This window comes from Lacerta agilis, chromosome 9, assembly GCF_009819535.1.
Source record: "Lacerta agilis isolate rLacAgi1 chromosome 9, rLacAgi1.pri, whole genome shotgun sequence".
Classification (NCBI taxonomy): Eukaryota; Metazoa; Chordata; class Lepidosauria; order Squamata; family Lacertidae; genus Lacerta; species Lacerta agilis.
In genome coordinates this window covers 56,572,686-56,586,251 of record NC_046320.1, presented here as the reverse complement: position 1 = coordinate 56,586,251, position 13,566 = coordinate 56,572,686, and the positions used below count along the sequence as shown (strand labels likewise).

The window sequence follows — 13,566 nt, the reverse complement described above, 5'->3', positions numbered from 1 at the left end:
AAACTGGCTCTCATTGGAGTGTGGTGCTGTGTCATAATTTAAGCATGGAAATTTTTTCTGTTGCGAATGCATCCAATATACTCCGAAGCCATTCTTCAACTTTGGGATGCAAATGCTTTGCTATTCAAATACTAAGTTAAGCAACTGATTTCTTGCAGTTTGAAATAAGACTTTGGATTCTAAGAAAACTAATACACTGTGTAAAGCTCTGTGGGTCCATTGACAAATACCACTGGTTTGAATTAAGCATTGCTTAAATCAGTGGGATCCCCAACTGCTTAGCTTTTGATTGGATTGTGCTGTTAGAGGCTATATAGTGATTTAGAAGATTATTGAACTACGTGTGGTAGGTTTCTTTAGAATTTACATGGCCTGTTCTTTTTTCTTTCTTTCAGAGCACCTTCTGCTCCGAAACCTGATCCCATACCTGTGCAACAGGTAAGTCCTCCACTTCAAAGGGTGTATCACTGTAACCAATTAACTCCTTGAAATCCTTCTCTTAACATGTATTAATTGAAGAGCTCTTCCAGTGCAACAAAAAAGTGGTGTTTCAATATGTTTATCTTGATCTGTAAAGCCCTATCTTTGCATTCATTTTGAGGATGACTGGGTATGCTGTGCAGGCCACTTACGCAATAGGATAATATGAGAGTTCAAAGCTGGGCACAAAAGCAACAATACCAAGAAAATACCTGTTTCAGTCAGGACCAAACTATGTTAACATCATGCATACACTACCTAGCCCATTGTTCCTTACCTCTAGAATGTACTTAACCATGTACAAAGCCTTCTGGGAGATTATGGAGTTCATGTGTCTTTGTAATAGGAACTGAGTGTGCAACTTTTTACTGAGGATACATTTGCTGTATCTTCCTCACAGACTACTATGGCTTCAGTCTCCAAAATATAGGGGGCCTGGATGTTAAGTCACAGTTCATACAATAGCTAAAAAGAACTCTGGAAAGACAGAAAACATAGCTTCTTGAAAGGGACATACTTGTGATAGGCAACCTAAGGTTGTCCCTGTCTTTTATAGTAGTTGGATATTACTTTTCTGTCTGATTCCATCTAACTTTATTAGACCTGAGTTTCATGACTATCTGAATAACACCCCCCCCCAAAAAAAACCCACAACTAAATGTGGAAATGGTAGGTGCTTCTTGCCTCATACTGAGATTCACTTTTCAGAACAAATATGCAAATTTGCCTTTTAATTAAACAACCCGAGGAGGAGTATAGTGCAGCCAGGAATTTCTGTCTTATTGGTAAGAAGGGCCCTGCTAGATCAGACCAAAGACCCATCTAGTTGAGCATCCTGTTTCCACAGTGGCCAACCAGATGCCCATGAGAATCCTGCCATCAGAACCTGAGCTGTAAAGCAGCCCTGCTTGCAATTCCCAGCAACTGGTATTCGCAGGCATACTTCCCCTGACAGTAGTGGCAGAACTATTGTGGCTAGTAGTCACTGATAACTAGCTCCTTGAATTTATCCAATCCTCTTTCAAAGTCCTGCAAGTTGGTGGCCATCTCTACCTCTTCTGGGAGTGAATCTCATAATTCAGCTATGCACTGTGTCCAGAATCTTGCAACATTCAGCTTCATTGGGTATCCCAATGAGAGAGAGAGAGAGGGAGAGAGAATTTCTCTCTATCTGCTTTCTCCATGTTCCATTCACCTCTGTCATGTGCCCTCTCACTTGGCTTTTCTCTAAATTCAAAGGCCACAAATGTTGTAAACGTTCCTCCTACTGTATAGCCTTCATTTACAAACTTCTAGGAAAACAGTTGAGCCATTCCCATTATAATTCTGGGTGCCCTTTTCTGACATTTTCCCTAGAAGTGTGTAAATGAAGGCCATACAGCACAGTGAACTATTTTAAATGTTGTGAGGACCTTGGATGTTTTAACGCACACAACCCCGCACACACTTTGAGCAGCACAGCCCCATGTGATGCAGCAAACTTCTTGTGAAAAATCACCTTGAATAAAAAAAGAGGTTGGCAGTGATTCACGGGGAGACAGTAATTCAAGAAACACAAGCCCAGAACTCCCTTGGTCACATTGGAAAATAGCAAAATGGTTATTCAATACTGGTCGAAAAAATGAAGATATTTATGTTGGGCTTTGCATTTTCCACTACTTACCTCTGATTGTTGCACTGGGTGAGTCTCCTTTATCTCTTAACACGCAAGCCCAGTCAATTATGAATATTTTTGGTCAGTTCCCAGCTCATGCGTGTTCAACTTTTTCTCCTCAATAGTGCATGCCATGTGTGTGATTAGAACTAGTGCTTTGTGGGTAAAGCTATGTAATGGGAAATCCTTCATTGGTCATCAGTTTGTGTTTCAAGATGAAACTGCAACAGATGACACTTACATTTTGCATGCCATATGTATGTGTGTGTGTGTGTGTCCGTGTGGCTTTCTTGTGTATTTTTGTGTGTTGTTTTTATTTCACATAGGTAGAGCCTAAGGAACTAGTTAAGCCTGTGCCCATTCCGTCCGCAGTCGTGCCCAAAGTTCCATCCACAGCCAACATAGCCTTCAATAAGGCCCCAAGACCCTTTGGGTCTATGGCAGCTTCCAAGATCACGTCCATTCCATCGCCATCATCTGCCTTCACTCCAGCTCATGCAAGTTTTTCATCACATGCTTCCCTTACACCACTGGCCAATGTCACGCCTCCCACTTTCACCGCCTCCGGACTGCATGCTAACGCCAAGTCTAACGCTGACCAGCGTTCACCTGAGCTGAGCGCTGCTAAACCTGCAGTTAATATCCCATGGCAGCCCACACACAATGCATCCTTGAACACCTCTTTCAACGACAATGCCCAGGAGGTGGCAGAGGGACAGCGAAGAGGATTCAGAGAGAACCAGGGTGACAGTAAAGAGCAAAATGGGTAGGTGGTTTCAGGAAACCTTTCCCCCTCTTTTGATGGTCTTAAAAAAGGGTTTCCTAGGCAATTTATCTTTCTATCTTTTTTGTTTTTTAAAAGAGCTTCTCGGTGAAATTTGGCTGCGTATCCAATAACTTACTTGGTTTTAAGCCACTTTAATTGTAATGGCTTTTCCGAAAGAATCCTAAGGACTATAGTTAGGTGAGAGTTCTGGGAATTATGTGTTGGAGACACCTCAGTCCTCTCACAAAACTGCAGTTCCTAGTGGTCCCCGGGGCTATGAAATGACAATTGAGCAAGTTTTAAGTATGTGACATAGACAATGTTTTGTGGAAAGGTTTTGTGGACATTCTTGATTTCATCAAACACTGAGGCCTGTGACATGCTTCTTATTTCAATCCTTTCACAGCAGTTAACCTTATACTATTTTACTGAGGCCAGGTGTGGAGATCTTGTGGTTCTCAGCCTAATTTCATGCAGTGTAGGGTGAGGGATAAGGAGGACTCTAGCAGAAATGCGAAGCAGGCCAAAAGGATGGAATGATGGAAAAAGGAGATAGGGAAAGTGCTCCAGGGGAATCATTAGTCTGCCATTTCACAACATGAAGAGAGATAAAAACGAGGGAGCTATATTGAGAAAGAACGGTTGGCCGTCTCACACCCACCCTTTAAAAAAATAAATAAATTTCTATACCACCTTCATTTGAGGATCACCGGACGGTTTACAATATTACAACACAAGAATGTATATCATAGTAACAAACAAACAAAACACACACAGTTTAAAAGGCCATAGATTGTTTAATTAGCCAAAGGCCTGGGAGAAGAGGAAAGGTTTTGCCTGCTGCCTAAAGCCTTCTTGGGGAGAGCAACCCACTAATGTGGAGCCACCACAGAAAAGGCCCAATACTTGTGTTACTGCCCTCCGAACCTCTCATGGAGGAGGCACCAGGTAAGTTCATATGGGTACCATCAGGGCTTTTTTCAGCTGGAACTTGGCGGAACTCTCAGGTGGGTTCATGGTGAGTTCTGGCACCTCTTTTTCTAGAAACATAGCCCTGGTAATGGTTCATATACCATTGGCATGCAGCCCTCAACAGATTGTCCCTTAGAAAATATACCCTGTATAGGAAAATATGTTCCCCATCCCTGCCAGGAATAATGAGATGGACCAAGTTCTAGGAGAAGGCGTTTCACACAGAGAGGTAGCAAACTGAGCCTTTTTAGCCCACTTCGTACATGTGCACTTTAAAGGCAGGTCCACTCAATTTAATGTGTGTAGTGAAAGTTCGTAAGCGCTTTGAGAGATAAAAGGTTTGACCTTTGCGTCTGGAATGCCCACCCCAGCCAGCACATTTACTTCAACAGAATGCCTACAATGCAACCCTTATGCATCTTGTGTTGCACAGATGGCATAGCAATTGTTACAGCTCTCATGAGCAGATGATACCATGGTTCCACACTATCTAAAATAAGGGGGAAGAGTTCCTGACAACTCAAAGCAAACAAAAACATAAATATATCTTGGCAAACCATTTGCAGCCTTCCAGGAAAAGCTATCTTTTGCAAAGACATGGGAGCTGCCATTCAGCTGCGGTAATTAGCATTCAAATACAATTTATTACAACGAAAATGACTTCGTTCTGTCAAGGCTGTCTCTCCCTCCCGCCCCGCCCCCAGTTGAAATCTGATGACAGCCTAAAAAACTGCTTTCCAACTAGTAAATCTGGCAAACAGTGAAAATTCTGGTCATTAGATTATATAATGCTTTGCACGGTATAATTTTTAAGAAATAATTTTAAGTTGCTTCATGTACATGATCTCCAGGAATTCTTACAAGAATATCATAAAGTGTATCAGTACCATTATCTCCATATTGAAGATATGAAGGGGGTTTGACTTGCCTTGGGGTCACATGAAGAGCCTTGAGCTTTGTACTTTCTTGTTCATTTCCCCAAAACTGTTTTATAAATAAGTGTTAGGAATAAATAACAGAATATACATATATTCTAACTTCTCTTAAGGTAGCATATATATATATATATATATCCATTATATTCTTCACTGCAAAAATCTAGCAGCAGTGCAGTCTAGCTAAGCATTTCTCCAATTTTCCAATATTATTCAAAGCCCAATTTCTGATATTATCTAGCGAAGTAAAAAAGAAATAGCTGTAGACTTGTTGGGCTTAACTGTACTGAAAATATTATGGTTTCAAATGATGCTTGAGCAATTATTAGTGTGACAAGAATTTGCTTACACATGAGAGATCTAGTGCTGATTAAACAGCAAGACGTTGCACTGCCCTTTTTATAAATATATTTAGACCTCAGTAATACAATCTGTTTACTGGAGGTCTTCCTAGTCCGCAGCATGTCACATCTATACATGCAGTGCACTTTGAGATTAAGTACAAGCATGCTTTTGTGTATGGCTTGGGGCCATAGTTCTAGTACAATTGCTTCCAGAAATTAGAAACTAATTCAGGTAACTATTTTCAGAGAGGTAGCCACGTCAGTCTCTTAAACAGCAAAGGAAACAAAAAGGGTCTTGTTTCACTAAAAAAACAACAATCCTTTTCAAAAAGAAAGGTAAATGAATAGGCAACTTGTCAATGTTTAAAATAAGAGCAAGGATAGCCCTTTTATGTGCAAAATGAACTTCCAGTCGTTTCTAAACATCTGAAAATGAAATTACAAATGCTAAATCAAAACGTGTCACATGAAGTGTATTTATATATAAAGAGACCTTTGAAATTACCTATTGACTGCCATTACTTTTATATGTATTAGCAGAGGAATCTTGGCTTCTCTCTCGCTGGAGAGCAGTTTCACTGCCAGGATGGCACTTAACGCCCCTGGAAGAGTCTTTGCTATTGCCAGCAGAAAGCTTTCAAAAGGCCAGTGAAGAAATACTGCTAGTAGTAGTATCTATCATCTATCTGTCTATCTATCCATCCATCCCATAATACAATACAATAAAAAAGCAAACTTATTCTAAAGAAAAACCAGAAAAACAAAGAGAAAAAACAATGCAACGTCTTCTCTCACAGGTAGATCTTAACCCTTGTCTCACAAAGAAATAGGTGGACCCTCCCAGCTTTCACCTGGGAGCTTCCCTTTCTTCTCCCAGCCTTCCACGCTGGGAGATCTTCCCTTCCTTGCCTCTTGTACAGGACCAGCCACCACCTTCATCTGCGAACAGTCCCTTCATTAACCCAGCAGAGAGGACATCAAAAAACAAAGACAAAATAGAAGCAAAAGTACTGCTAGTACCGTAGTTTTTCCAGTGGTGGCAGGACCCAACACAGAACATTTCAGGGTGATGCTTGGAGAGTGGGTCCAAATCCCTCTTGTTCCATAGACACACCTACCTATTGGGCCTGAAACCACTCCAGCCCTAGAGGTAACATTGTTGATTTCCCTCCCATTATACCCAGTTAGGCTTTTCTTTTTTAAAAAAAAGAAAAATGGGTGGTGGCAGGGGGAACAAATAAAGTCAGCTCCCACTTCCTGCCCCAAGCATACTGCAAGGGCTTTAGATGTGGCAGAGCAAGCAGCACAGAACTGCAGCCTTGTCATGTGTCTCCCCCCCAGTGTCCAGGTTATTTCAGTACTTCCTACAATAGGTGTTCTAGGTAGGCCGCTGTGATCACTCTGGGGAAATTCATGTCTGAGCTGAGATATGAACCAAGGACACACCCACATCATACATGTCCTTGATCACCATGCCACATGAGCTCTGATTAGGAAAATGTTACCCAACGTCCCAAACTCCCAGTGGGGGGGGGGGAGTCCACATGTGGGTGTAAGCCAAGACGTCAGTTCATCATTATCCTGAGAGGACTATGTTCAACTGCAGCATGGGCTGGCTTGGTTTTTAAGTTGCTGTGTGCCATTTTGGTTTTTTTTATGTTTATTGTCTTGTCAACAACCTATGCATGAACACTGTTCTCTTAGCATCAGACCGATCACTTGACGCCGCACTGAACGAAATGTGTTCTTACAAGTTTGCTGACATATTTAATTTAAAAATGTGAGGAGGCACTTGGACTTCGGTGACGCTGGCATATGTTCTGGATGCAGCAATAGGGAAGTCAGTACAATAAACATACGAATTGCTCTTTTTTCTTTTGCAGGAAACCACAGTGACAAAGTTAGTATCAGTGGCACCTTGAGTGGAATTGTGTTTCCATATTTTTTTAAGAAGTAGCATGCATGACGGTTGTGCTTTAGAATTCAAAATTTGCAAGACAAATGCATCACTTTTTAAAAAGTGATTAACATTAATCGTTTGCATTTTTACACTGCACACAGTATGCATTTTTTAAACCAAATAAGAAGTTTTGTTGTAGTTCGCGTCTTTCATTTGTAGTAATAATAATAGCAATAACAGCAACAATAATACAATGATTAATTTTACTGTTATGAAAAATTGTAACAATTAGACCTTTTATCCTACAAACCTATGCATGTCTCCATGGAAGTAAGCTGCATTGAGTTCAAAGGGATTTACTCCCAAGCGCATATGTTTAGGATTGCAGCCTCAAGCATGTTGTAATTAAACTTAACATAGCTAAATATATGTTTAGTACCCATTTTTTCCTACCTGCTTCCCCTTCCATACTTTCCTGGCTAGAGTGAACTAAAATCATTACTATATAAATTGACTTTGTGAAAAGAAGCAAGTGCACTCTAACGTTAGCTTTGCCTGTGGCACCATCTTGCTACCAAACTTGGTAACTACTAGAAAGGGCCAACAAAAAGAAGTTATGCTAACCTTTGCCATTCACAATACCCGTTAGCCTTTAACTAATAGGTTCATGATTTTGAGTGATCCTGTTATTAAATCTTACTGATTTTGATTTACTCATTTGCTCTGATTTCCTAAATAATTTTCTATTAACTTTTTCTTGCTTCACTTTTATATGCAATTTCCTATCTGTACTCCGTCACCCTGGAATCTTCTCCATTGTCTGTCTGTTGTTCTGTCTCTCCCTTCCTTCAGTAACCCTGATGAGGTGTAAGTACTTCACTAATATAATTTGCCTCTTAACTACTTAAGCATGTTTTCCCTCCCAACAGTACATAAAACAATGCTGTATTCTGTAGCTATTCTTTGTAATTAACCCCTGGATTTCTTAGGAATAGCTTGCTTCAGTTTTAAAAAAAAAAGATTGTAAAATTAACATCACACATAAGAATATGCAAAATCTTTGTGCACACAAATTATGCCCCAAAAGATTTGTGTTAATACTATGAGCTGTTTATTTGGAGAAGGATTCCTACTTCCCCTCTCCTATTTTGTAATATTTCTTGATGGTAATTTTAATTGTGCATTGCACACACATTGACCCAATTGCTCAATGTAAAGGACACATGCATGGTTAGGTCCAGTCCAAGGTGACTATTGCTCAAGGGGGGGGGGTGGCTATTATACATATACCTAAGCTTCTATTTTTAATACTTTAATACTTCTATTACAAGTATTTTTCCAACTAGTCTAGGTTACGAGAAACAAAAATGGAGAAAAGGAGCAAGAAAAACAGTTACTGATTATTTATGAACTGCCTTTTACATAACCGTCCAGGGATCCTTTACCTTTTTTACCATTTTACAGTGTATTGGGTCTGTTTACAGACGTATCACTAGGGGCGATGAGTCCACAAGACCCTGTGTGCACATTTATGCTAATGGGACAGGGTGCATTTTTTATTTTATGTTTTGTAAACAGTCCTGTTCTTCACCCCATACTGACGTGTTGTAGCACACGTTGTAGAGATTGTATGTGTACAAGTAAAGAAGCAAATACCTTTCCTTCGATTGTTGCTAGTGGGTGCAGTATTTAGTGACAAATAGTACACAGTACTAACTATTTCCTTTACTTGATCGTGTTTGTGTATATCTGTAATGGCATCCTTCTTGCTTGGGACAGAAAGGCAAGGTGAGAATGCAAACAAATGGAAGAATTGGGAAAATATATATTAAGTATATTTGGTTATCGAATACAACAGAAACTTTCAACTGTTTGTTCTTAATTCTTTTTGTCTTCTGTCTCCTCCCTCCCCCTCTTCCTATTTCTCCTTATTCTGGACTCTTTCCATACTTCTGCCATGCCCTTCAAATTCATAAAAGACAAAACCCACCTAAACGGTAATTGCCAAAAGCTCACCTGTATGTGTAGATCAGCAGTGTGTGCATGCTTCAAATGGAACTTTTATGTTGTGCAAGAAAGATAATTTCTTACTCATAATCTACAGATGCTGGAAAATGTTGTCCATATGCACAACCAGCCTCTGTATTAACAGATAGAGGGAGGAGGGCAGTTTCTAAATCAGACAAACTTTGCTCCTGGCTCCTCATACTCTTCATATTACTGTTGAGTAGTGCTAGAACAGAAGTGGAGAGCCTGTGGCCCTCCAGATGTTGCTGGACTGCAACTCTAACCAGGCTCAACAAGCATGACCAATGGCTGGAGATGATGAGAGTTGATCTGGAGGGCTACAGGTTCCCCACCACTGTGCTAGAGATTAAGGCAGTGGCAAGTCAGTATTGCATGTGGCAAAAGCAAAGACTCCTTAAGAGTTGATTCACGAGATGCAAACTAAGGGTAAAACAAATGTGCAAAATTCCACTCTCATTGGTTACTTGTTTCTTTTTTTAAAAAAAATATGTTTCTTTTTAACTTGTGCTGTGGCTCCTTTGCATACAAGGCCCTGGTACCTAGATTTTAAAAACAGCACTTTAGACGCTGGACCCTGAGAAATGCTGCACGAGTATTTCATGTGTGCTGTGTGTCTTGTATAAATCTGCTAGTGTAGGCATAATAGGGAAGGAAGTTAGCATTAGAAACATTCTAAGCAATGTTTACGTCTGGGGATCATGGCACCTCCCTTCTTTACTTGTAGAGGTGCAAAGCAAGAATACAGTATCTCTTTAAGAGGCTAACGTGTGAACCAAGACAAGAAAAAGAGAGAAAATGTTGCTGCACATGTTGCAATGTTAGCTGATGTTCATGCATTCCATAAGGTAGAAATTGATTGCAAATTACACGATATACGACCATTATGACAAAAGGCCAGGACTGAATCTTACATGGATTTACTTGCAAAAATGGATGATACATTTCAGTGTATTTAATGTCTCAATCTCAGTCATAATAATAATAATAATAATTTATTATTTATACCCCGCCCATCTGGCCGGGTCTCCCCAGCCACTCTGGGCGGCCTCCAACAAATATCAAAATACAATACAGAGTCACAAATTAAAAACTTCCCTAAACAGGGCTGCCTTTAGGTGTTTTCTGAATGTCAGGTAGTTGTTTATTCCCTTGACTTCTGACGGGAGGGCGTTCCACAGGGCGGGCGCCACTACCGAGAAGGCCCTCTGCCTGGTTCCCTGTAGTTTTGCTTCTCGCAGTGAGGGAACCGCCAGAAGGCCCTCGGCGCTGGATCTCAGTGTCCGGGCTGAATGATGTCAGTGGTTGTGTTCACATGTGATGCTTAACCATAGTTAATGTTTTAACTATGATTTAATGCAAACAAACAGTGTAATGGTAGCTGTTTTTAAAACCGTGTTTTCGCGCTGTAAGCCAAGTACAAACTTCAAGGATTTACCATTTGGAGATAAGCAAATTGTGAGCGAGGGTTTAGATGGTGCAACAAGCCAAGGTATGTTAACTGTGGTTTAACATGACGTGCAAACCAGTTTAGTGTAATTGTAATAATAATAGCAATAGCAATGATGCTGTTTAAATTTTATTTCACTTACTGGTGTTCCATCTTTTCTCTATTCTGTTAGTCCACCTCGGAAGCATGTTGTGTATACAAATACAGAGTTTTACCACCCACCCACTCACAGCAACAACAGCAAGAAACGATTGATGGAGGATACCGAGGATTGGCACCCAAGGACAGGAACTACCCAGTCACGTTCTTTCCGCATCCTTGCACAGATCACTGGCACCGAACACAGTGAGTTCCACTTTCTGAATGGTTGTAGCATTTGGCATTGTCCTATATTCATGTATTATGGAAGCTTCAGCAGATAATGGCAATAAATAAATAAAAAGCTGTGTAGTTAATTCTGTGGGTCCAATAGCAGTGGGTCCAATAGCAGTGCAGTGTGTGCTATGCAGTAGACCCCTTTTGGAAATCAAGGAGAGTTTCCAAAGTACTTTGAGAGTTGGGTGTTGAAAGAATAAAACTTCCCAGTGGGGTAGGATGAGAACCCTTGCATGAGTCTAAATAGCTCTTTGGATCCCAGCTACCAGGAGAGTTTGCTTAATGTTTTCTATTACTTTTGCCAGTCTTTGAAAGTTACTCTGAAAAAGTTTTTTCCCCTGTTGTTGTTCTAAATAATAGTGTGAGTCTTTCCAGGTATAATACCTGTAAACATAATGTGATGTTTAACTTCTCAAATGAGATTATTCCATACATTTAATCAATCAATCAATCAATCAATCACATTTTACAAATACTTTTGTTTAAAAGAGAGTGAGTGAGAGGGAGGCTGCATATATAGCATGCATTTAAAGTTCAGCAGACTCTTGGGAGATGTAGTATGTTAAGGGTGCCAGGAATTACAAATCTTCAAGGGGTACTACAGTTCCCAGGATTCTTAAGTGTGTGTATAACATGCTTTACATGTATGGTGTGTAAGCAGCCAGAAAGAAATGTCAGAAAATATTGGGGAGGGGTATTGTTGATTAAAAATGGTGACAGAAAAGTGGTATAAAAACATTCACGACAGTTTAACAAGTGGTAATTGGTTAGGCATATCGAAAAGCTTGAAACAATAGTTTTACACTTCAGGACTAAGATTTATAGATTAAATTGTTAATAATTACAAGATTAGCTGAACATTGGAGTGAGATGCCCATAAAAAAATGGTGGTCATGAACCTAGTAGGTTTCCTTTAAAAACAGGGCACCCTACCTAAGACACTTGTGATTTTAGAGGATGCTAGATGCCATTATTTTTCATAAAGGAAATTAGGCTTAGTGGTTCTGTGGATTATGGCAGAAATGTGAAAAAACAGAAACTTCTGTGGTGTTCTGATGGAAATGTAATTAGTGGTTTATTTATTTGCAGTGAAAGAACCAGAACCTGATAATTCAAAGAAAGCAAAGTAAGTTATTGATCTGAAATATAATTTGATGTGTTGCATGGTTTATTTTTGATTAATAGTATGAAAAAAATTCTTAATGTGGGTGCAAAGTTCAAAACATTTGCACGTTATTGTAGATAGTAGCATAAGACTTAGTATTGCCCCCTTTTAAACTCCTGACATACTTTTGCAAGAATGAATTTTGCTATAAAACCTGGCCAAGTTTCACATTTTTTCAGGCTGTGTATAGAAATGGAAAGGCAGGAACAAGAAAGCAGAGAATGAAGTTTATGCTGAGTTTTTAAAGGTGCTTCACCTTGAATATTTGGTACCCTGTTCATCTTTAGATTGCCTTCATAACTTCATTCGGTCCCTTTCATTAATTAAGCAAATGATCCTTTCCCCAAAATCATGTGGTAGTTACTAAACTTTGGGCCACTTTTCATAGAAGTGGCATGAGAATGTTTCCAATTACGTTGAATGCTTTGATAAGCAAGTGACATTACCAAGGAGACAGGCAGGTGGGATTCTAAAGACGCCCAGTTGTTTGAACAAATGTACATGTGTGGTAATGCTTTCTCTGTAGCCTGTACCCATTCTGTTCCGGTTGAGATCCTCTTGGTAGACCACTTACTCCAGATTCCATTAGTCCCAACCAGCAGGGCCAGTGGTCTGGAATGATGGTACAACAGCATTTGAGGGACCAAAGGTTCTCCAGCATTTGGTCTCCACTATAGACATTCAGGTTTCCCAAACTTTGCTTTAAGGAATACAAAGTGGTGCCACCTGTCTTAGCCAAGGTAGGTGGGCAATGGGACCTGTTGAATTACCAGGTGGAAGCAGAAAGCCTTACATACCCTTTTTATTTTCTAAACTGGTATCTACTGGATCAGTTCTGAATCAGATGTAGTTGGTCTGCCCATCCCTAGTTCGTAACAGGACAGATTTTCTACAACCAGTTGCAGCAGACTTATAAGTGCTTGGGATGTGTGGAGTGTTTGTTGTGGCTTTAGCAGTATATCACAATGGACAATATTCCTTGTGATATAGTGGCCTTGCAGTTTATGGTGCAATTAAAGGCAAATATGTTGGCAGGGCTGTGTTCAACAGAGTTAAACAGATGCATGGAGTTGGCATTTGAAAATCAATCAAGATTCTGCACCAGGAAATGCTAATTTTTGTGACCTGTGTAAATAATGCAGTTTGAAGATTTGCATGGCTTCTTATATTACACGATTCTGATTTAGCTAGCCACGGGAGGGACAAGGGTAATAAAGACCACCCCCCCCCGAACAGCTGAAGAACCAGGCTTTGTTCTGGCTTTTGAGAATTCAGTGGGTATTAACCACGCATTGTCAAGTGCCTTTTGTCAGCCCTAGGTGCTAGAAGTTTGCTTTCTCTTAAAACCCTTTCACTTCCATGAAATTTGCATCCCAGTGCAAGTACAGTTAGTGTAAACAAGCAGAGTTGCTAAAAATGCATGGAATCCTGCATGTTCAGGTTCTTGCATGCAGTGGGCTGCGATGCAAACCTCTTTCCTCTCTTACCTCTCTCTTCTGT

At 40.1% G+C, this 13,566-nt stretch overlaps 1 protein-coding gene across 3 annotated transcripts in view; it reads left to right on the top strand.

Annotated features, from left to right (window-relative positions):
• The window catches only part of PDLIM5 (PDZ and LIM domain 5), an 86,093-nt gene that overhangs the window by 62,715 nt on the left and 9,812 nt on the right, over positions 1–13,566 (top strand). For 2 of the 3 annotated variants that reach the window (XM_033160536.1, XM_033160538.1), the window contains exons 4-7: positions 396–438; positions 2,461–2,900; positions 10,699–10,871; positions 11,991–12,027. In XM_033160536.1, the coding sequence (XP_033016427.1) occupies positions 396–438; positions 2,461–2,900; positions 10,699–10,871; positions 11,991–12,027 (693 nt within the window). Of the gene's footprint in view, positions 1–395; positions 439–2,460; positions 2,901–7,034; positions 7,052–7,903; positions 7,919–9,030; positions 9,049–10,698; positions 10,872–11,990; positions 12,028–13,566 lie in introns of all 3 variants that reach the window. The other variant, XM_033160539.1, reaches the window with a different exon arrangement.